Source organism: Blennius ocellaris (assembly GCF_963422515.1).
Source record: "Blennius ocellaris genome assembly, chromosome: 24".
Taxonomy (NCBI): domain Eukaryota; kingdom Metazoa; phylum Chordata; class Actinopteri; order Blenniiformes; family Blenniidae; genus Blennius; species Blennius ocellaris.
This window is the reverse complement of record NC_137673.1, coordinates 3,618,130-3,641,823: the sequence shown is the minus strand read 5'-3', so window position 1 is coordinate 3,641,823 and position 23,694 is coordinate 3,618,130. Positions and strand designations below refer to the sequence as shown.

Genomic DNA, 23,694 nt, shown 5'->3' with positions numbered 1-23,694 from the left:
TACATAGGAGGGACTCCATGACGTCATATCCGGAGAGTGTTTTCGCCGACAACCAAAAGACGTCTCACTCCGGCCCTTTTATTGTTTGTTGTTTCGCTTCTTTTTTATTTCTGTTTTTATGAGCAACTAATCTTCTCTTCATATTTTATATGAAACATCTGTCCAAATGACTACGTAATGAACGTATCTTTATAACACTTAAAGTAAAATATGTCTAAATGAAAAGGTGAATAAATCTAAATGGGAAGAAAACGTGATATTTTATGATCGGATATATATCTTCACTGATTCAAACAAATACATTTTTTGAAATGATGCAAAATAGAAGAACTTTCTTTTTGATTTTAGAAAAATCATTTAGAAATGAAAATGGCGACAGAACTTTGATGATTTGTAAATGGTGGCTACTTTTGTCTTATTTCATATCTTATTTGACTTATTGTGGGATTATCTTTTAGGCTAATTAGATTAAATTGTTGAATCAAATAATAATATTCTTTAACATAACACACCCATAACATAGAAGTATTTGTGTAAATGGTTGGAATTATATCACCCAAACATTATTTTAATATAAACACCGTATACTTGTATTAGGTTTTATTTCATTGCTGGCTCGTGACGAAGCCGTCGCCATGGTTACGCTGAGGAGTGACGCCTCCTCCCGGTCAGAGACGATCTTCGCCAGAGTCCGGCTACAAGGTGGGGCGCGGAGTCTCCTCGACAACTTCCAAAAGTTTGAGAGTTTGCGGGACCCCTGCGGGAACCGGGGCAAAGCGCGGGAGCAGGTGAGCGAGCCGAGCATCCGTCTGTCCCCTCCGTCTGCCCGGACTCTTCTCCGCTCCTCCGCGGAGTGTTTTTAAGTCTCCAAACTCCCTCCTGGTAGCGTTATCCGAGGCTGCTTCACTAGCCAGCTATCTGACCGTCTGAGTGACACCGCCTCCGGCCAATAGCGGGAGGCTCACCCGCGGCTTTATCCAATCAGAGGCGTTGTTTCTTGGAGGGGGCGGGACTCTTGAGTGCAGCGTCTGTTTAGTGTAGAAAGTGGTTTCCAGCTGTCAGCTGAGGGGAAGCTGAAGCTCAGTGTTGACAGCAGGACTTATAGTTCCTCTTTAAACCCCACCGGACACCGCGTCCCTCCATCCTCCAGAGTTTTCCAGGTGATTCACGCTGTTTCTTGTCTCTCTGGAGCCGCTGGAGATCGTCCCACTGAAGTCAGCCTCTGACACGACACTGCAGGGGAAAGTTAAGAGAAAACGTAACCTGGAGCCACACTGCCTCTGAATTTACACTTTTTAAAGGTTTAGATCGCCTTAAGCTGCTTTAATGAAGCAATAAACCCAACATCACACCGAAGAACGACTTACACAGCACAAAAACCATCCAAAACAACACTTGTAGACTAACTTGACCAGTGTAAAAGCCGGAAAAAACATGTAATTCTATCATTCATATTAAATAGAATACACATTTGACAATATTATATATTATTATAAATTTTTTTTATAAGCTGATGTCATTGGAGCAGAATCAAATCAGAAACAACCTTTTCTTCATGTGGGAATATTGTGAAATTTCAGTTTTTGTAACTTTTGTGAGTTCATTGTGGTTTAAATCTAAAGGAAATAAACAGCAATGGGTATTTTTTAGAAGGTCGAGCTGTCTGGAGTTGTTGCCCTCATGTCGGTTCACCCGCACTGCAGGAAAGGTCGCCGCAGAGGTCGTCTGCAGCAGCACCCAGCATTTACAGCAGCTCTTTATCACAACAGCCCTTATCAGACACTCCGGCCGCGTCACAGGAAACCCGGGGCCCCCCCCGTCGACTCGGCTTGTTCACGGCGGCTCCTGCCGGTCTCTGCAGGTCTGCTGGTCTGGGGTCTGAGCTGTGAGCCTGCGGACGCACCCGGACCAGAGTCATGGCCTCCGGGAAGAACAAGAACCAGACGTCGCTGGTCCTCCACAAAGTCATCATGGTGGGCAGCGGCGGCGTGGGCAAGTCGGCCCTCACCCTGCAGTTCATGTACGACGAGGTGAGGCGGCGTTTTCCCATCAGCCCCCCCCCCGGCGCCTCTCCTCTCTGTGTGTTCTGACGTTGGCGTCTGCCGGCAGTTCGTGGAGGACTACGAGCCCACGAAGGCCGACAGCTACAGGAAGAAGGTGGTGCTGGATGGCGAGGACGTCCAGATCGACATCCTGGACACGGCGGGGCAGGAGGACTACGCCGCCATCAGGGACAACTACTTCCGCAGCGGCGAGGGCTTCCTGCTGGTCTTCTCCATCACGGAGCACGAGTCCTTCACCGCCACGTCGGAGTTCAGGTCGGCGCCGCCGTCCGTCCGCGGGCCCCTCCCCCCCTCCTCCCCCTCCCCCGCCTCACGACCTCCATTGTGTGTTTCAGGGAGCAGATCCTGCGGGTGAAGGAAGAGGAGGCCATCCCGCTCCTCGTGGTCGGCAACAAGTCGGACCTGGAGGAGCGGCGGCAGGTGTCCGCCGACGAGGCCGCCGCCAAGGCCGGGGAGTGGGGCGTCCAGTACGTGGAGACCTCGGCCAAGACCAGGGCCAACGTGGACAAGGTGAGCCACGGCCCCGACGCCGGCCCGTCTTGCTTCCTACAAATGTTCTCAGACGTCTCCGCGCATCGTCGGCGGGGAGTTTGTGCGTCTGATGGCGTGTCGGTCAAACACGGGCGGAGGAGAAAATACATCTGTACAAAAACAAATATTGAACTGCAAGCTTTTGATTGTGTGTCGAGGATATCAGCCGTGTGTGTGTGTGACGGTTCAAAGGGAAATCGACTTTTGTTGGGATTAAAACGGAATCTTTCTTTCGAGACATGATAACCTTTAAAGTTTGATGGAAAAAATATCTATTTTCATCAAAAACCAAACAATTCTGACCAGAAATGACTTCAATCTCAACAAAAATGCAATTTTAATGACACGTTCCGGTGCAAAAGGCCGTGAAATGACCAGATAGCGGTTGCATTAGGGTGTTTTGGTCTTCCACGGCGTCAACATCTCTCCCTCCTCTCTGCAGGTTTTCTTCGATCTCATGCGTGAGGTGAGGAAGAAGAAGATGTCGGAGAGCAAAGACAAGAACGGGCCGAGCGGGAAGAAGAAGAAGAAGCGCTGCTACATCCTTTAGAGTCTCGTCCCAGGTGACCACGTGCCAAATACAGAAAAAACAAACAAAACAAAACAAAAAAAAAACTAAACTAAAAAATCAAACCACAGGATAAAAAGACAGACGGGAGCGAAACGCAGCAGCGGAGGAGGAAACAACCTGAAAACACTCACAACCTTTAATAAAACTCCTCCTTCCAGCGTCTCCTCTTCCTCTCGCACATTCCTCGTATCGTGACACTTCCAAACACTCCTTTTGTACGACACTTTAATCTCCACCTCGCCGACGGACACCGTAGTGGCGTGTCGGAGGAGCTGCTCTGGACAATCGGTCGCTCTCGCCTGGTATTCATGTCGACTGCCACTCAAACTCGCCACCGTTTCGTAATAAAACCAGGAAAGTCTAAAGGATCGTTTGTGTTGATTCGCCGCCTCAGAGCGTCTTTTCTTTCTGCCAGTTAATTTACATTTCAACAGAATTTTTTTTTTTTACGTTTATGCGAATATTCACCAAAATGTAACTTACTTTTTCATTTAGGGGGAGCAAAACTACAATTTTTCAATTTTTATGTACGTGTATCATCACAATTTACATTTATGTATGAATGTTTAAAAACGTATTTTTTTGTTGAATTATTACAATAAAATACTTTTCTAATTTCTCTTTTTTTTGCTGTAAATTAATACATTTTCTTTATATTTAATTATTATTTATATTCCATTATATAATTCCAAAGTTGGAGGAATCTGGCCCCTTTCTAGTTTGAACCCATAAGAAAATATATTTAATCCTGGAGACGCGCCGCTTGCAGATCATCAGCCTCGCCACTAGAGGTCGCACTCACCACATTTTAAACGTCTTTCCTGCATCTTCAACCTCAAAGAAGAATCACTTAGACATGTACAAAATCATTTTAAAATTACAATTTTTCCTCAAGTTGATCTGATGTGTTTCTGTTTATTCCTTCATTTTTCAGGCATTTTGAATTAAAATGTATGAAAAAGAAATCTTTCAGGAAGCTGAGGATCTCATTCACTTAGAAGTGTCGGAATCTCTTATCATTTAACTTTGTGTATAAAAGTGAGCTCAATTTCAAATAATCCCAAATGAATGAAATAGTTTGAGAAATTAATCTGTCTCACGTTTTCTCTTTTCATCCCTTTAAAATGAGTGAAATTCTTTGGAGACGGCGAGGAGATTGTGAAATGATCAGGTGAGGTGTTGAGTTTCAGTAATATTTGTCATCCGGTACTTTTCGCGGCGGGTTTGACACTCGACACCTCAGGTGAGGAAAAATCCTCCAGACAGACTCGTTTTCTCACGCGAGATCGTTTTCTCAAGGTTTTTTTTTTCTTCTTTTTTTTAAATGTATTTTTGCATTTTTATCTATTTTATCTGTACGACCCTTTTTATTCTCTTTATTTGGACTTTCCTCGTCGTTTCCCTTCTAAATCAAGGCGAACGCGATGACGCAGGTTCAAGTTGAAGGTCTTATCAGCTTTATGGGACGATGTTGTGAAACGATCTGGACTCTTTGAATCTGGTCGGACTCGTCTGACCTGCAGCAGCTCTTCCTCCACCTCCTCCTCCTCCTCTTCCTCTGCTGGTTTCAACTGAGAAAACTTCCTCATTCATCCAGTGAGGAGGCAGATTAATGGGGGCTCCGTGTCGAGGTTTTGGAGGGTGCCGCAGCTTTAACTTACTTTTTTCCTCCAAAAAAACCTGAGAAAAACTTCATCTCCGGCCAATAAATTTTAATGTTTCACGAAAAGCGCCATAATTAACACTTTACAAGAAGTAATGTGAAAAAAAATAGCTTAATTTAGTCAAAGATAATAGTTTTTATTTCGCATGAAAAACATGTAACTTTCTTGCTATTTCAGAACTTAAATGTTTATTCTTTCTATGGCATTCTACCATTAAAATAATGATTTATTCATTAATTTTACATTAGTATTTTGTCACTTTCCTGCAAAATAAACAATATTTTTGGGATGAAAAACGGTTTTCCTGTTCAGTTACCCTCCATAGCTGTTGCCATAACCACTCCAGCCACCAGGGGTCGACATTCTCCTGCCAGTCGTGGGATTCTGGTCCAAGTTTGTGGTGAAATAGTTTGAGAAATGGCGTTGAAAGGAGGAGTGCGACTGAAGCTGACACAGTAACCAGAGCCCGTCCTGATTATCTGCGGGAGAATAAAGTGAGCTCACGCCGTTAAGCCTCTTACGGTAATACACCTGCTGCTGAGCGGACACCTCGGCGACGCTGGGTTTGTGAGTCCGGAGCCGCCGGAGAGCGTGGATCCCGCCATGCTGTGTGGGGATACGGTCGCCGTGTGGGAGGTGGCGCTCAGCGACGGCGTGTTCCGGATCGAGTTCGCTCACGGCACCACCACCGGGAAGCGCGTGGTCTACATCAACGGCAAGGTGAGCCGCGCCGCCCGCACGTCTCCACTTCGCTTCCCTTAAACACGTTCACGTTCCGGGCCGTTTTGACAGGAGGTGGTCAGGAAAGACTGGATGTTCAAGCTGGTCGGCAAGGAAACCTTCACGGTGGGGAGCGCCGAGACGAAAGCCACCGTCTCCATCGAGGCCGTCAGCGGCTTCGCCTACGAGTACTCGCTGGAGGTGGACGGCAAGAGCCTGCAGAAGTTCACCGACAACCGAGCCAAGACCACCAAGACCTGGCTGCTGAAGGTGGAGGAGCGGGACTACCGGGTGGTGCTCGGTGAGGCGAAGAGCTTTAATCAGCTCAGCGTGTTTATTTAAAGAAACGTGGCAGCACACGCCGTGCCCCGAGGAAACGTCTTTCCAGGACACCGACTCCAAACTCGTAAACGTGCTGACGGGTTTTCTTGTTTCCCCACAGAAAGGGACACCATGGACGTTTGGTGCAACGGAGAGAAAATGGACACAACGGTGAGAATGACGCTGAACACAACAAAAGTCTCCTGTAAAAGTTTCACAAGATACGAGAGTGTTGAAAATGGAACATTTCAAGAATTCATTTATACGCAGAACTTTGTGAACAGGAGAGAAACTGACAATGTGACGTTTTAGCCGAGACAACGGTTGTAAGTCCCTCGCAATGCGTCTCCTGTTTCAAGGTTGCTGTGCTAAATATAGTCTCAGTTCCTTAAGGTTTATCAGATTTTGAAAATAAAAGCATCAATCCGACCTCGTTCTTCGACTTTACGTGAAAAAGTGACAAAATACATCGTGGCTTCGTTGGTTGATGTGACGTTTCACCTTCTGTCAATCGTCACGGCTGCGTCAAACACTGAGATGGAAGCTTCTGGAACTGGAGAACGTCTAACAGGTCACGACAATCTTTGTGGGAGTTCCACACGGTGTGAGACTTCTAGATTGTGTTGGAACGTTTCAGAGCTCCACAACGTGTGACAGTCCTGGAAAATGTCAGAGTTCTATGTGTTCAGGTTCTGGAATGTGCGACAGTTTTAGAAGGTTTCAGAGTCCAAGAATGTGACGGAGTTGGACAACAGGCGAGGGTTTGAGAATCTGTCAGGGTTCCAAAAGGTGTGAGACTTTTCAAACATGAGAGTCAGAGAATGCATCAGAGCTCTAGAATGTATCAAACTTTTCAAATCAGAGTTCTTGGACGTCGAGGGGGTTCTAGAATGTGTCAGAGTGCTAAAAGGTGTTGAAGTTCTAGAATGTCTTGGGGTCCTAGAATGTGTCAATCCTAGAATTTGAGAATACAAACCGTCGTACTCCAGTACAACAGGTGACCGTTTTAGATTTTGCCGGAGTGCAATGCAGCGCCATTGCTCTCGAATTTGTTCAAGAGTTTCTGACGGTTCTCGAAGAGGTGAGAGTTCCAGAATGTGCCGGAGAGTCCCGAAACTTTCGGAGTTACATGGTGTGTGAAAGTTCTCGAAGGTGTTTGTGTTGAATACGTCAGAGTTCTAAAAGTTCTTCAAGGTTCTGGAAGAAGAAAGAGTTGTAGAACGCATCCGTTTTAGAACGTGCCAGAGTTTGACGAGGCAGATTTCTTGAAGGCGATGGAACTCGATACCACAGTTTTGAGTTCTCAAAGAATTCTCGAACGTGGGATGGTTCCAGAACATATGAAAGATGGAACCCGTGAAACATCTTTGTGTTGGTCGTTTTTTTTTTTTTTTTTTTATGTTTCGGGATGAAAGCATGTAAACATGACGTGATCGGTGCCCCTGGGTGTGTTTGGCTCCACAGGGGGAGTTCGTAGACGACGGCACCGAGACGTTCTTCTCTCTGGGGGAACATGAATGTTGTATCAAGGCCATGAGCAGCGGGGGGAGGAAGAAGAGCGGCATCGTGCACTGTTTGCTGCTGGATGGACAGAAAGTGGCAGCATCCACACAGTAGAGGACACACACACACATACACACAGTAAATAAATAAATAACCTGCAATAGTGGATGTTTTCTCTTTTTATAATGAACTGGATGGAGCTGAGCGCAAAAAAAGGAAATGTGACGTAGAAGCAGTATTTTTCTCCCCACTTTTGATGCCACATGATGTCTCCAGTTTTATTTTTATTTTTTTCTTTGCGTCGCCTTCACGCAGCAACGACCTTCTTGAATGCGCGCGAGTAAAGCCGCGTGTCTTAACCAGAGGATGGCGCCAAAACGGAAGTGTGGATCTCAAAAATAAAGCGCCGGCTTTATTCAGCAACCAAAACTGGCTGCAATGTATTTTACTGTGCAACAGACATTCTGTATTGTATTGTTTTAATCCGAAATAAATGTGTAAAATGAAACATGTTTTTTTTAAATATCTGTTACAAAATGCATTTTTGAACTGTTGATACTCATTACATGTTCTGTATTCTTATATAACTGATAGAACTAATAACACTTTATTCATCTCCTTGGTGGAAAAGCTTTTTTTTTGTGTATTAAATAATTTAATACACATTGGGGAGCTGATCGGGGTCAAGGGTCATGTTTTTGTTGTAATACTATCAGGTTACTTTACTGGTTGTTTCCAAATATCAAATGTTTACGTTATAGTAACAACAATAATGACGTGTGAAATTTATATAGTGCATTTGTTTTACATTGAAAGACACTTTACGTATCAAAAACTAAAATAACGAAAAATAGAAACGTTTGGACGGATTCATCATTAAATGACCTTTTATTTTATACCTAAAAATGCCTGTTACATTGTTCTTTATGTCTTTCCGTTTATTATTACGTTTATATGTATATTTATAGTATTACTAACAATAATATTATGACTGATTTGTTTATTTATTTATGTACGTGTGTTGTTAGTCTGAAAAGCCTGACCGGATTGTGTGCGCTCGCTTTGTGCACCTTGCCGTGCCGGGACCAAACACATTGACGGGTAGCGACGTTCCCCGGCTGGGATACAGTGGCTCCAGCCTGCCCGGGATGGACCTCGCCGCACACACTGAAGGGGGGAACGGCTGCGTGTGACCGCGGCGACCTGTAAACCAAGCGACCCGCTTCCTCTCCACGCACGGCGGGACCGGTTTCTGCGGGAGGAGGGGGCGCTTCGATCGGACTGAGGACGTTTGATTTGGCGCAGCTGGTCCCGGAGCGGAGACAAAACACCGCACGGAGGGACCGACGGGGGCAAGAACCGAGCTCCCGACTGTCCGTCCGGCCGGTTGAGCACTTCATGGCCGCTTCGTGCTCCTCTCCCGGACCCTAGCCTCGCGCTCAGCCGTTATGTAAAGCCGACTTTCTCGCCTGGAAAACGGTGAGTTTTTCCCTCTTAACCCCCCCCCCCCCCCCTCCTCCTCCTCCTCCTCCGGGCTGGAAGCTACAGCTAGTTAGCTTAGCCACCTAGCAACAAGGCCGTTCTTCTGCCCTCCTCGTCGGGTCACTTATTCCACCAAAGTGGCCGCACAAGCCGCTTTAAACGCCGGCGAGCGTCGCTTATTCACGACAAAAAGCGGCCCCGGGGGTGCGAGGGGAGCGGTACCCGCCACTCAGCCCCGCCGCACATCTGTCACCGCACCGGGGCTTGTAGCCGGGACACACCGCGGGGGAACAGCTGCCTCCGCCGGACAGCGGCGGCGGCGGCTCGGAGCGCTCTCTGCAGGCTCCACCGGGGGAGGAGGAACCGGCTTTGTTTGGCTGCAAAATGCTGCAAACGCGTCGACATTGAACCCGCGGAGGAGGCGGTGGGGGTAAACCGCTAGAAGAGGCTTGAAGTGAGGTGTGTGGAGGTCACCTTCCTCCTCATCCTCCTCATCTTCACCCCAAAACCTCCAGCAGCTCATCGTAAAGCAGCAGTTAACTCAATAATAACAATTACAGGCACGTCGGTGTGTCTCGCGTTTGAATTTAACCCACATTTCTCTTATTGAGCAACCAATTTTACTAGTTGGATCACGTGTGTCTGTTTATTCTCACACATGTTTGAATAATAAGCTTCGTGTGTTTTGGAGTATTTGCATTTAAAATAGGTGTTTGATTGTGCGTTTGCCGACAATCATTTTACACTGCTTTGGTGCATCCGCCTCACATGTTTTCTGCCCGATTGATAAGTTAAAATCTGGTAAATAGAGTAAGAGAAATTCATGCCTTGTGCAAAGCATCGCCCACGGGAAAGTAGTGCAAGTTCTCACAGACTTTCAAAGCCTTTATTGATCCGTCCGTTGTTCCAACCGTCCCTCTGATTCACAGTTGTAGTATTTTATCCTAAAGTCTTTCGTGTATCCTCACGTTGACTGCTGTGACTGTGTCTGACTTGGTCCAGGAGCTGCAGGGATGAACTACCAGCAGCACCTCGCCAACTCGTCCGCCATCCGGGCCGAGATCCAGAGGTTCGAGTCGGTCCACCCCAACATCTACTCCATCTACGAGCTGCTGGAGCGGGTGGAGGAGCCGCTGCTGCAGAACCAGATCCGGGAGCACGTCATCGCCATCGAAGGTAAGCGCACGCCGCTGTGTGTATGTGTGTGTGTGTGTGTGTGTGTGTGTGTGTGTGTGTGTGTGTGTGTGTGTGTGTGTGTGTGTGTGTGTGTGTGTGTGTGTGTGTGTGTGTGTGTGTGTGTGTGTGTGTGTGTGTGTGTGTGTGATGGGGAAAAGGTGTGCAGGGGAATGTTTACATCCCGAAGTAGGCCCTTAAATGGCCTGTGAAATGTTGCACATTCCTGCTGAAGTGTTGCGGTTCGTCTGCTGAGAAAAGGCCGCTTTCGTTTCCCGTGGGTTTCCCATAACGACGCCTGTCGCCCGCGCAGTTTGAGGCTGTTTAAACCTTTTGAGACGAGCCAAACCCGACGTAAATACCTCAGTTGTTGCAGGACTGCACAGTCATGGAATCGCTGCTCGGTCCAGGCCTGGACAGTGTTTGCATGAGCACAGTTGTGGATGAAATACTGCTGTGAAAACATGCATGTCGCTCAGGAGAGCTGGTGGAATCTCCAGTCATGGGAACGTCGTCCAGGAAGTCGTCGGCTGGATGTTCCATGTGTTTATTCTGCTCATGCTGAGAGGCTGGAGTCACTGAGTTTTTTTCCCGGTCTGTCGGGGTTGTGGATGGCGAAATCAAGGCGATCAGCCGCTTTTGTTTTTGAGAGTTTGGTCGCCGAGCAACACGGGCATTTAGTTTTCTGCCCAAACAAAATGATAATAGATCCACTCAGTGGAGACAATGAGGTGCGGAACGCGAAGGAACTCTGCGTGAAAACATAATAATAGATCATCTGGACCAGAGGTCTGCAGCCGCTGTGAGCAACAGAGACGTTTTTTCCTCCCGTTTCTACAAATTAAATTCACCTGGAGCCACAAAACATGTTTAAATGACACTTAAAAACGGCCTGTAAAGTTTTCATAATACAGTTTTAATAAATTCTCTCGCCATGCTTGGCAGTTTAATTTTGTGCGGTGTCTCCATTTTGAAAATTTTTGTGGGGCGTTCCAGTGATGAAGACGTCTGCTGTGTGTGCGTGTGTGTGTGTGTGTGTGTGTGTGTGTGTGTGTGTGTGTGTGTGTGTGTGTGTGTGTGTGTGTGTGTGTGTGTGTGTGTGTGTGTGTGTGTGTGTGTGTGTGTGTGTGTGTGTGTGTGTGTGCGTGCGTGTTAGCAGGTGCACTGGATGGATGCGCGGCTCCAGACTCTGTAATGTGAAGGATTAGTGGGATTGTTGTGAGTCTCTGACTCGTGGTTCTCTGCGGTGTTCGGCGGTGACTCGCTGCTTCACCGCCTCATTTCCATTTTCTCTGAGTCGACTCGCTGGCTGTGACTCACACCGCCGGCGTCCGTGCTGGAAATAACCCAACGCAGCGACGGCGGTGTCATCATCATCCCATCAGCGCACATCTGGATGTGTCGAACACGCTCATGTCAGGTTACACAACCCCCCCCCCCCCCCCTCTCTTCCGGTGTGCACAAGTCACCTACATTTACAGCGACACACACACCTCGCCGTGTTTTCCCACCGCTGTGCAGCTCATTTGCATACGGTGTGTGTGTGTGTGTGTGTGTGTGTGTGTGTGTGTGTGTGTGTGTGTGTGTGTGTGTGTGTGTGTGTGTGTGTGTGTGTGTGTGTGTGTGTGTGTGTGTGTGTGTGTGTGTGTGTGTGTGTGTGTGTGTGTGTGTGTGTGTGTGTGTGTGTGTGTGTGTGTGTGTGTGTGTGTGTGTGTGTGTGTGTGTGAGGATGGATGGCCGTCCTGCCAGCCAGGTGACACTGACCCACTTTCTGTGTTTGTCCTCGGAGCAGAGGCAGCAGCACCTCCTCCTGCTGCACCTCCTCCTCCTCCTCCTCCTCCTGCTGTGAACATCACTCACCCCACTTTCCCACTGCAGGAGACTCACTTTTACAGACTCCACTCGCACTCGGCGGCAGTAAAAAGGCGACTAATGAGGAGAAGAGATTAAAAAAAATAATAAAACACACGGGTCCGAAAGCAGCGAAACAAACCGCTTATTTTTTCCTTCTTTTTTTCCTTTGATCCGACATAAAACACTTCATTATACGCGGTAATGTGTCTATGAATACATTGAGCAGAGCTGGGAGTTGTTATTAGTCACTTCCAACAAACTGCCCTCCCTTCTAATCGCAAGGAAAAGTGATCATCGTCCAGTAACAGACAAACTTTCCAAATTGACGTATTTGAGCCATTTTCTTCAACTTTTATCCTCATTTACTTCATTTTAATATTTAACTTGAACAGTCAGTGAAACCTGCAGCTTTACGACACAGTAATGAAGGAAATCGGCTTTAATAAGCTTCTTCTTTCCTGTGGCGTGTTGGAAATGAGTCAGAAACCTGTATTTTAATGGTATTTGGTGGTAAAATAGTCCTGACTGCTCATGTACTTCCATCAAAACTCCACAGGTGGAATGTTTCTCCATCGGAGTAAAAAAAAAAAAAAAGAAGAAGAAAAGAAATCAACAGTTGAGCTTTTATCAGCTCTTCGCCTTCGTTTTGTCTCCCGCTGCTGCTTTTGTGTCACTTTGTGGAGCTCCAGTCAGTGAATGCGCCGCGTGACCCAGTTAGCTCACTGTGTGTGTGTGTGTGTGTGTGTGTTTGTTCAGTGTGTATCCGCTGTCGTCCGTCAGAGTCGGTGCCCGCGCTGGCCAGGCCACGTCTCGGGTTTCAGCCACGACGCTTCACAGGCGGCGGCGGCGGCGGCGAGGCCGAGGCCCAGCTCCCGGCGGGCCGCCTGGGGTCACACGGCCCGGCACAAATCGCACGCTCAGCAGTTCTCTCCGGCACCAGACGTTAATACGTTGTTAAAATACGCCTCGCTGTCGTCAACCCTCGCTTTTTATTTCTACCCGTTGCGTTACGAGTTCCACCACTCCGTCTGGACGAAGAAACTGTTAATTTGACTGCTTTGGCTCCAGTCGCGTTGTAAAACTAGTTCTAAACAATACAAATATAATAAATAGTTTGATGTTCATATCTTTCAGAATTGTATTAATTTGATAAAAGAACAAAACATGTTTTATAAAGTGATAATGTTAACAAATGTCCAATTTTAATGCCTGATAATAAAACAACATTACACAAAATATATTGGAGAAATGGCTCATAAAATAATTGATAATAATATTTAAAATATATTTTTCGCACTTGATATATGAGGAATATGAATGTAAAATTGGATATTATTTCAATAAAAATGTAGCTCAAATAATCGGTCAATATATTGAATAAATTAATAATAATTTGGTCAAATTCGGTGACGACATGTACACAACGATGACGAGGGCCAACATGTAAACATCGTTTTCAAAAACGTTGCCACGGAAACGCCAAACTTTTCTCAAACAACAATGATTTTTCACCCAAAGCGTTGTCGTTAGGAATATTTGTGCCGCCACGTAGAAAAGTGCGTCTGAACTCGTCACAAGCTCTAAACGCGTGTTTGACCTCCTCCTGCAGAGCCGCGGCGGCGCTGATGGCGAGCGGCGTCGTGTCCGAGGCGTTGTTTACGTCCACTTGTTTACTGATTGCAGAGCACTCTGCTCCTAATGCGGCGCCGCAACAATGCGCCCGAGCCAAATGGGCTCCGGTTGCGTAACGCTGCGGCTGATGGCCGTGCGCTAATAACATTAATAAGGAGGCGGAGGGATGCTTTCAAAACGTTGCGTAACCGCGGACGACGTCCGCACGCCACTCTGTCTTGAGGAATTACCCTGAGATGCCTGCACCTTTTGTGCGCGAGGCCCCAATCCCCCCCCCCCCCTCCCTCCAGCGCCCGTGCTGACTCCACCAGACATTCTGTTCCCTCTGCAAAGTGGTCGCCCGTTTCCCGCCGCCGGCGAAGCGCTGAGTCACGGCGTCCGGTGTCAACGCCACCGTCACTGTCACGGAGGGTGGTGGTGGTGGTGGTGGAGGTGATGGAGGAGGTGGTGGTGGTGGTGGAGGAGGTGGTAGTGGGTGGGGATTAATGCAGCAGCTGCATGTTCAACCTGATCTGAGGTCACCCTCCTCTTCCTCGCCGCTTCATCCTCTCATCCACTCAACAGCTGGCCGCCGCAGCGCCGCGGCCTCCCGGTAGCGCGCGGCGTGCCAGAGGTTGACAGCTGTCCTCCCAGTGGACATCCTTGGACCGGCTTCAAGTTTTACATGAATGATCTTCTTTAATAATGGAGGCGACGGCCGCCTTCGCTAAAACCAACAAGCTGCAAAATCATGATTTTGATTGGATTGATTTGTTTTGATTATGTAACTGTAGTGATTTTTCACTACTTGGAGGAATGAATCTATGGAAATTGGAGTTTATGTGGCTCTATTTAGGGGAATTCTGCTTTTTAACGCACATTTGCACACGTTATGATGTCGCCGATGCAAATGCACCTAATCCCAGTGTCTGGAGGCTGTAGTCTGTCTCCTCCAGTGACACCAGGTGGATTCGGGATCAAACTTTCCCCGCCTGGTTTAATCCGGAGCTGCGCTGGTTTTCTGTGGATCGGTGGGCAAACTCGGATCCCATGATGCATTTCACTCGCCAGCCTCCAGTCACGGAGCTCAGAGTGGAGTCGGACTCGACTGGTGGGAAGAACCGTCCTCCCGGCTCGCTGTAATTGCTCTCAGCTGAGGAAGGGTCACCTGCTTGCTAAAAATACCGGGCGTATGTAGACGACGTCCCGTTTTCTGCAGACCCCTTCCAGATTATCGTCTGGTTGTTTTGGCGTGACTTCCTGCTCCGTCTAATCTGCCTCAGACGCCCCGCTGAGACGCCTTCGTTTGCGCTTTATTAATCCTCCTGTTGGGGAGAATTACAGCCCCCCCCTCGTCTGGACCGCTGACACACCGTCCACCATGTTTCTGAAACCACTGAAGAAACGGGCAGAAAATAAGATTGCATGAAAAATTATAGATGATCATAAACGCCACATTTTTACACAAAATACAAAGATATTTATATATTATGTGGCAAAAGACGTGTAAATATCTCAGCAAAAAGACAAAAAAAAATGTATATCTCATTAGGATGGATAATATGTCTGCTGACGCCAACATGTCAACTGGAGACGCTCTTCCACTGAGTTTATCCGTTTTTTGGTTCTTAAAATGGCAAAAATCTGACTTTATTATCGTGAGAAATGTGAAAAATTATTGATCCTTTCTTCTTGTCCGTCAGTATTTATCTGCGGGTTTCAGACACAATAAGGTTTTATTGTGTCGGAGACGAGGGTTTGCTTGTTTCCTGGTCTGACGGTGTCGCCGCGCAGCTTTTAATGGGTCATTGTGTCTGAATAATGCAGAGCTCCGCTGCTAAACGTCCCGTCCCGTCCCCGATCGGCTCGTCTCCGTCTCCCGTTGTCCCCCCCACCCCCCCCCGCTCGCTAGGGATTCGCGTCAAACTGCTTCCTGTCTGAGGTTCGCGGTGATTCAGGTGATTCGTCACATGGAGATCCCGGTTCCCCAAACGCCAGACCAGAAAAACGACCAAAAGACGGCGTTGCAGCGGCGGCGTTGTTGTTGTCATGTGTCAACGCCCCCGGGGTTAATCCGGCCCTCGCTGCTGCTGGTTAATCGTGTTTTGAAGCTCTCAGGTTTAACATCCGGGTTGATGCACGTAATCCGCCATGAGACCCCCCCCCCCCCCCGTGTGCAGCTGTGTCGTCCAGCTGCAGCCGGGGGAAGCGCAAGACACCGACCCGACCAAAACAATCGCGGTTAAAAATAGTGGCCTGGCTTCCTGCCCGCTGCCTGACAATGCTCTCTGAGAGGGACGGCGCTGCAGCAGCAGAGGAAGACAATAAAGCTCATTAAAGGTGGAGGAGATTGTGTTACCGAGGATCGGGGGGGCGGGGGGCGGGGGGGTGTGGGCGAGGCCGGCTCCCGGGGGCGCCTGACGTCGCATACCGCCTCCATCGATCGCTTCTCGGAAGGCGCGGGGGCGTCTCGGGAGGACGGAGGAGGACGGAGGGCCGGGCGAAGCGGCAGATGCCCCCCCCCCCCAGGCCTCGCCTCGTTCGCCGATGAATGATTTATTGGCTCATTAATTAAGACGCCTCCGGAGCCTGTTATGTCTGCAGGAGGTGCAAATCACACCCCCATCATAACCTGGTGCTACAAGCAACAAGTCCTTCATCCCCACCTGGAACCTCCACCTTCATCCTTCTCTGCTTTATTTCAGCTCTTTCAGGGTTTTTTTTTTTTTATATAATTTAAATGAAAAATTGATTCATTGAATCTATTGTTATTATAATGTTATATATAATGTTATTATATTATATTATTATATTATTATAATGTTATTATTATACATGTAGGAATACAGGGGGTAATAAAATGCCCAATTTATTTATTTTTTGCACCAAAAATACCCACATAATTTCATATCGGGATATTTTCACGGTTGTTTTAAAATCTATATTGATTTTTTTTTTAACTAAAATAAAAACTATTAAAAAGGCTTACAAAATATGAATGTTTCTCCATTTCCATCATTTAAAAAAATATTTAAAAAAATTTTGGTTTTGTTAAAAATGGTAAAAATGTATGTAAATTACATTTATTTGGTGTAAATTTCTATTTTAAGATTTATTTTAAGTTGCAATATAAAGCACAGAAATCATTCATGTTTAAATATTATATTTAAAGAGTTGATGAGAAAGAAAGCCAGCATATATTTGTAACTGAGCAATAGTAAAAATTTGGCAGAAATTAAGTGAAAGTGCAAGAAATGGAAGCAACATTTATTCTAAATACCTGAAAAGTGATTCTAAAGTGAATTCTAGTGAAAGTGAAGAGGATTCAGTGTGAAACATTCCCTATAGAAAGTGTAGATCTCGCCGGCGTGAGGGAGACGTGGCGAGTCGTGTGTCAGGACGGCCTGCTTGTCCTTCAGCGCTGCCGCACAGGGTCAACAGCCCCCCCCCCCCCCCCATCTGTCCTTCGGGGTGGAAATCAATCCTCCGCCGCCGCGAGGTCGCCATCTGGCAGCAGCAGGTCCGTGTTGCCTCGCGTCTCGGCTGGGCCCTCCAGGTGGGGGCCGGCAAACCGGCAGCATAACGCGGCGCACGGGAGCCGGCGACCTTTGACCTCCGGCAATGTGGACGCCACCGGCCAGACTGTACCAGCTGATGTTTGTGAGAGGAAAGTGGTGTCGTCATGAAACGGCGGATGATGCAGCAGAAAGAGGCTCATTTTCAGTAAAGGACAGTTGATCTGACCTGATGGATCAGAGGAGCTGTAACACACACACACACACACACACACACACACACACACACACACACACACACACACACACACACACACACACACACACACCTACAGATGTGCATTCATCCAACGTTGCAAAATAGATGAATTCCCCGTTTACATGACGAAGGTGCTGAAAAACGTCACTTTTTAAAAAGCGTCTCTGGAAACTCCGTTTCCTGGACGACGGAGCGACAACATGGCCAAAGTCCTTGTTCCTCTTCCTCCGGAGTGACTTCCTGTTTTCTCTCTGCGGTGATGATGATGATGATGATGGTGATAAACGGGGGGGGGGGGGGGTGGATGAAGCAGCGCTGCAGTAAGACGGCGTAGCGCTGAGCGGATGCTAGATGACAGTGGTGGTGAGTCAGAGGTCAGAGCTGCTTCACGCTTTCATGATCAAAGACAGACTTTCACTTTTTCTTATTTTTTTCCCTCCTCCATCTTCCCCTCCTCCTCACAGACAATCAGTTCATTGCCGCCGCGCTCGTCTTTCCTCGCTGACGTCTCAGCGCCGCAGGCCGCGTTAGGTAAACACGTCTTAATGTGCAGGACGGAGATCCGCCGCGCCGTAAACAACGTGAAGCTCCGGGCCGAACTCCCCGGACGCTATCGGGACCGTTTGTCTTTAGTCCTCCTGTCTTTTGCTTTTCTCTCCACCGGGAGGTGTTTTATTTTGAAATGACGGGAAACTGTGCTTTTTGTGCGAGGACTTCCTGTCAAAATGAACCATGGACCTCTTTCATTGTCCTCTGTCGCTTTCTCTCTTCATCCCTCGTTTTCTCTCTTCATCCCTCGTTTTCTCTCTTCATCCCTCGTTTTCTCTCCATCCCTCGTTTTCTCTTCATCCCTTGTTTTCTCTTCATCCCTTGTTTTCTCTTCATCCCTCGTTTTCTCTTCATCCCTCGTTTTCTCTTCATCCCTCGTTTTCTCTTCATCCCTCGTTTGCTCTCTTCATCCCTCATTTTCTCTCTTCATCCCTCGCTTTCTCTCTTCATCCCTCGCTTTCTCTCTTCATCCCTCGTTTTCTCTTCATCCCTCGTTTTCTCTCTTCATCCCTCGTTTTCTCTCTTCATCCCTCGTTTTCTCTCTTCATCCCTCGTTTTCTCTCTTCATCCCTCGTTTTCTCTCTTCATCCCTCGTTTTCTCTCTTCATCCCTCGTTTTCTCTCTTCATCCCTCGTTTTCTCTCTCCATCCCTCGTTTTCTCTCTTCATCCCTTGTTTCCTTCCTTTTCCTCCCTTCTTCCCTCGTTTGTTCTTCTTGTTTACCCGCTTCTTCCCTTGTTTCTTCTCTTCTTCCTCTCTTCGTCCCTTGTTTCCTCTATCATTCCCTTGTTTCCTCTCCTTGTTTCCTCTATCATTCCCTTGTTTCCTCTCCTTGTTTCCTGCCTTCTTCCATCATTTTCTCATTTCCTTTCTTGTTTCCTCTGCTTGTTTCTTCCATATTTTCCTTTCCTTGTTTCCTCTCCTACATTCCTCTCCTCTCTTCTTCCCTTGTTTCTTCCCATTTCGTCTTTTCAGTGCATGTTTCTGCATTATTTTTGTAATTCCATCCTTCCTTCCATCTCTCCTACATCCTTTCCTCTCCCCGTGTCCTTCCTTGTTTCCTCCCCTTGTCCTTCTTTACGTCGTTTTTTTTCCCTCTTCCTCCTTGCTTCCTCTCCCCCTTGTCTTGTTTCCTTCTTTCCTTCCTTTCCTTTGTTTTCTCCCTCCCTTCTGCTCGCCCCCTCACGTCCTTCACGTGTCCTCCCCTCTCGTTTCCTTCCGTCTCTCGTCTCCTCGGGTCCATTGATGTCTCCTCTCCTCTCTCTTCTTCCCACTCGGAGTGATTTGACCGTGACTCACCCTCTCCTGCGCCGTCTGTCAGCCTTTCACTGGATTTGCAGCGTTTCAGCTTCGACTCCCACAGAAATGGGCTCCATCCTCTCGGTATATTTATCTCTGCCGAGCACTGATCCCGGCCGTAAATACACTCTTCTGTCCCGACACCTCCAGCGGAGACGCTTCGTGAGAGACGGTGCGTCTTGCGCTGCAGCGTGGAAATACACCTTGTCATGAAATCTCAACATTTAGATGGAGTTTGGAGGATCGGGCGGGAATTTGCTGTTTTTCTTTTGAGGGAATTGTTTCTGGCAGAGGACAGACGGGGACAGACGAGACATGAAGTGGGAAGAAGAGGAGGAAACGGATTAAAGCTGAATCGGGGACGATGAGAGAAAACAAGGAGTCGGAGCAGGAGGAAGGATTTCAAACGGCAAGAAGAGAGAGGAAAGCTGATCCCCCCCCCTTGAGTGCCACGCCTCCATTACCAAAGCATTGTGGGAGAAAAATAAGTCCTCTGTGACTTGGAGCCTGAGTGGGAAGCCTGGAATTCCTGCAAAAGCCGAGCGGGAAATCACCGGAGGGGAACATAAACAGCAACACAAGCATGGTGTCTGACAACATGATAAATAATTCACAGCGCAGATTTCTGCCTCCTTCTTCTTGAGGAGAAGTGGCGACTGGGTTTAGTGAACGGTGAAGAGGTGCGGCGTGTCGGAGAGCTTCGCGTGTCACGTCTTGGCTCCGTCCGCCTGGTGACCTTTGACCTCCGCGGACTCCGGCCGGCTGATATTTGAGCCTCACAGACGTTCGATTCTTCTCCGCCGAGATGGAAACGACTCTTCTGGAATGAAGGAATGATGACAAATTCACCCCAAAACACATTCAGACGGACGGAGAGGGAGAGAGAGAGAGAGAGAGAGAGAGACCCTCTGTCAGCCAATGACACGCGTCGAGTGGTTACCATGGTGATGGGAGAGAAGAGGAGACCGGAACACAATTATGTTGGAAAAAAGAAAGAAGTGTCTGTGGAGCGAAAACTGTGTGAAGCGAACAAGCATGGGGCCACTTTCTCTCTTCACGTTGTGAACGACGGGGCCGTGGTGGAAGGTCCCGGAGGTCACGACCTCCAAACGCAACTTCCAAGTTCATTTTTAACGTCAGAATCCAAAGAATTCCAAGCGTTGGAAGTGTATTTGGCGGCTGAGCGTGCAGGAGCCAGTTTGTCCGGTTGTTCCTGCTCACGTTTTGCATTTATAGTATTAAGAATATTTGGTCGGGGGGGATTCCCCCCCCCTACATCAATCGCCGCTCCCTGCTGGTGTGTGGAGCGGCGGCAGCATGTTTGATCTCAAGGTCAGCGCCTCCAGAGGAGGACGGGAGCAGCGGTGTCACGATCCCGCATTTCCATTTTTGTTCCTGTGGGCTCTCTGGCTTGTGTTTTCACACACTGGCTTTTTTGTTCTTTTCTCCGGCTCCGATGAATCAGCGGCTGCAGGACGTGCCTCGTCCTGCTCGCTGCAGCGCTTCTCCAGGTTCTTCCCCCACCCCCCCCCCCCCCCGCCAGAGTCGGAGACTCTGAGGAGCCTTTCCCACTTTGGGGAAGTAGGAGAACTGGTAACTCTCCCAGTTCCATGATTGCGTCCATTCCGGTTTGAGGACTAGAGACAGGAAACTTGCTGGTTCTGCTCTCCGGCGTGACGACGGAATGTTAAGTGGCATTCTGGGAAATGGTGCAAGTCGATCAAAAACGATTTCACACCATCTGGAAGTTGTCCCGTTCAAAAAAAACAAACCAGTAGTAGTGCTGGTTTTGGCATTAAGTTCCGTTTTTGGGCTCGTCTGTCCTGGTCTCTTTTAGAAGGGCGACACGACTCTGTCTTTTCTGGAGCAGCAGCGCCCCCTGCTGGCTCTTGTCAGCTTTCATTCAGATTAGAGGCTCCAGCCTGTTTTTGGGTCACAGCTGTCAGTCCCCCCCCCCCTCTTTTCACTTGCGGCTTTTGTTCAGAGGTTTGTGGCCCCAAAAGCGTTAGGATGATGCAGTACGACCCCCCCCCCCCACACACACACACACACACACACACACACACACACACACTTCTGCTCGATGATGCCACTTTACCTCCAACCCCCAAAAAAAGGCTCAACAGGTGAAGCGTGGGGAAAGAAATTAAATAATCAGAACTGAGACACTGTGATGGTTTGTCTCAGTTCCCTTTCATTATCTTGTTTAAGGAAGTGGTGGTCGCTACCATGGCAACGGGCTGGGATGTGCTGGGTGTTGCTGCACTGCTCGACACGCACGCAAAATAACATTATTTTTCAATTGTAAAAGAAAACAGGTTCCATTTCCATAATTGTGAATGAACTGTGTTACAGCAGCCTCTGCATCACTCAGGCCTTGTAAATAAGCTGCCTAATGTATGACGCCAACTCTTTTACAAACGACAAATAAAGGTCCGTTTTTAACAAAGACGGACACTGGATTTGATATTTGATTGTGTCCACATGTTGCACTGCTGGGAGCTGGGCACCAGGGGGCGGCAGCGAGCTGCGGGGAGCTGGGAATGGGAGGAATGCTGGGAATTCTGCTGTGTGGGCCTTATGTGGGAGGGTGTGTGGCCACAGAGTGTGTGTTGCCCACAGAGTGTGTGTTGATGCTGCTGAACGCCCAGTTCAGTCCACGCTCCGGGAAAACACGGCGTTTTCTCAGTCACAATCCACGGCGCTCTGTTTTGGTCTGGTTTGTTGTTGTTTTTTCCCCCCCAGAGGATTTAATCTGATTCATCATTTTAGTTTTGGTCTTATTCTATGATTGTTTCATATCTTTTCAATCAATTAGGGGCTAGAATTCAATCAAACTTAACTTTTACTTTAAATTCTCTCAATCACACGTCTGAGTTGTCTGCACTTCCTGTTGTTCAATGCCTTTAGACTGGATGCCTTTAGAATCGATCCGTTTATCGTTTCCACTTTTAATGAAATGAAGCTGCGACCTGAGAGGACAATAATGACACACGTGTCCCACGGCGGGCCGAGTTGGTTTCCTCAAAGTTGCTCCAGTCACCTGGTAATTTGATTACATTGCAACTGGAGTTCCGCGATTGCTGGGAACCAATTAGGTGCTGTTGATCCCTGTTTTACACACACACACACACACACACACACACACACACACACACACACACACACACACACACACACACACACACACACACACACACACCCATACACACTCTTCACGAGCTCTGAATAATTAATGCCTCCCGTTCTCCGCTCCCTAATGATGTCTCCAGGGTGTGTGTTCACTCCCCTGTGAGCACGTCGACACATGTATGTGCACGTGTTGTTACACACACACACACACGCACACACACATTCCCTGTCAACACCCACACACACACACACACACATACGCGCTTCACATGTGACATTTCCTCAGATATTCCGATCAACACAAACATGTCTTCCAGGGTTTGACAACAAACTGTCAACCACCTCTGATCTCTGATGTGTGTTTGCCTCGTTGTATGTGTTGACAGGGAGTGTGTGTGTGTGCGTGTGTGTGTGTGTGTGTGCGTGTGTCAGTCACAATGGCATCGAAACAACAAATCAATACCAAAGCGGCTGGGGAAATATGTAAACGTCCACTGACGTGACAGAATCCAGATTTGACGAAGCTTCACTTTGATGTGACGGAGGAGGCGGGGTCGATCCCGCCTCCCGCCACCAGGGGGCCTCGGAGAGGCTTTTTCTTACCAGCGTTGCATTTATTTGTAATTCATTCAAATGTGGTTTGAACAAAATCTATTTCTATTAACACACCCAAAAAGAAACGGTCTCAGTTAGATTTTAGTCCTATTTTGTTCAATCTGACACGACTCCACTCAGAAAAAGACCCGGAAGCTTTTCTTATTGATAAGTCCACTAAAGCTACTGTTTGTTTCTGAAAATTCCCCCTTGTGGTTTCCGTTTCATTAATGAGTGACTTGGCTCATGTTTCGAACTTGAGATTCGCCGTTGTTCAGAAGATTCCATTTTTATGTGACACATCAAAGATGCTCTTGAATCAGATGTGGTTGAATTTGTCATTTAAGCAAATATTAAAGTGAAAATGAAGATTCCCTTTGCAGTCACATGATTATTAACACAGCGTCACACGATAGATGAGCCTTTTTTTTTCATTTTGGAAGTTGTTTTTTGTGCGTCTGCCGTCTCCTCTTGTCGGCTTCCACCTGCTCTGAGACCTCCTCCTCAGCCGCTCTGGGATTTGTCTGAGTGCTGTTATCGCTCAGCTCCCAGCTGTCCCTCCTCCTTCTCCTCCTCTTCGTCCTCTTTTCTCTCCCGGACCTCCTCCTCCTCCTTCTCCTCTCGCTTTGCACTTCCTGCCTGCCAACCAATCAGGGCACACTTTCTCTAACGGTGTTTCTTCTGCAGCCCGACGTCTGCTGGAGCGTCTATTGTAGGCAGGATTAAAGTTGTGTGTGTGTGTGTGTGTGTGTGTGTGTGTGTGTGTGTGTGTGTGTGTGTGTGTGTGTGTGTGTGTGTGTGTGTGCGTGTGCGTGTGCGTGTGCGCGCGCTTCTCTGGGGAATTTGGACATCAG

General features: G+C 47.8%; 3 protein-coding genes across 3 annotated transcripts in view; all 3 read left to right on the top strand.

Moving 5' to 3' along the window:
• The first annotated feature begins 675 nt into the window (after positions 1–675).
• LOC308147409 (ras-related protein ralB-B-like) lies at positions 676–3,784 on the top strand. The gene is made up of 5 exons (XM_080519540.1): positions 676–788; positions 1,862–2,030; positions 2,110–2,318; positions 2,399–2,573; positions 3,037–3,784. Exons 2-5 carry the CDS (start codon positions 1,917–1,919, stop codon positions 3,142–3,144), a joined length of 606 nt encoding a protein of 201 aa, XP_080375666.1. The 5' UTR covers positions 676–788; positions 1,862–1,916; the 3' UTR covers positions 3,145–3,784.
• A 1,648-nt stretch (positions 3,785–5,432) lies between these two features.
• LOC308147600 (fas apoptotic inhibitory molecule 1-like) lies at positions 5,433–7,487 on the top strand (the record flags this gene model as incomplete). Its single annotated transcript, XM_080519849.1, has 4 exons — positions 5,433–5,549; positions 5,622–5,850; positions 5,992–6,041; positions 7,335–7,487. The coding sequence occupies 4 exons, from the start codon at positions 5,433–5,435 to the stop codon at positions 7,485–7,487; spliced, it is 549 nt and encodes a 182-aa protein (XP_080375975.1).
• Positions 7,488–9,868: 2,381 nt separating this feature from the next.
• The window catches only part of agap1 (ArfGAP with GTPase domain, ankyrin repeat and PH domain 1), a gene marked incomplete at its 5' end in the record, with an annotated part of 90,471 nt that continues 76,645 nt past the window's right edge, over positions 9,869–23,694 (top strand). Inside the window, one exon of the mRNA XM_080520024.1 lies at positions 9,869–10,031. Coding sequence (XP_080376150.1) covers positions 9,869–10,031 — 163 coding nt within the window. The remainder of the gene's footprint in view (positions 10,032–23,694) is intronic.

What these genes read in the sequence shown, in the direction of transcription:
- LOC308147409 (XM_080519540.1), top strand. Translation starts at nt 1,917, where the DNA reads ATGGCCTCCGGGAAGAACAAGAACCAGACGTCGCTGGTCCTCCACAAA. An exon ending in TGCAGTTCATGTACGACGAG is followed by an intron (nt 2,031 to 2,109) that starts GTGAGGCGGCGT and finishes GTCTGCCGGCAG; the next exon opens with TTCGTGGAGGACTACGAGCC. An exon ending in CCAGGGCCAACGTGGACAAG is followed by an intron (nt 2,574 to 3,036) that starts GTGAGCCACGGC and finishes TCCTCTCTGCAG; the next exon opens with GTTTTCTTCGATCTCATGCG.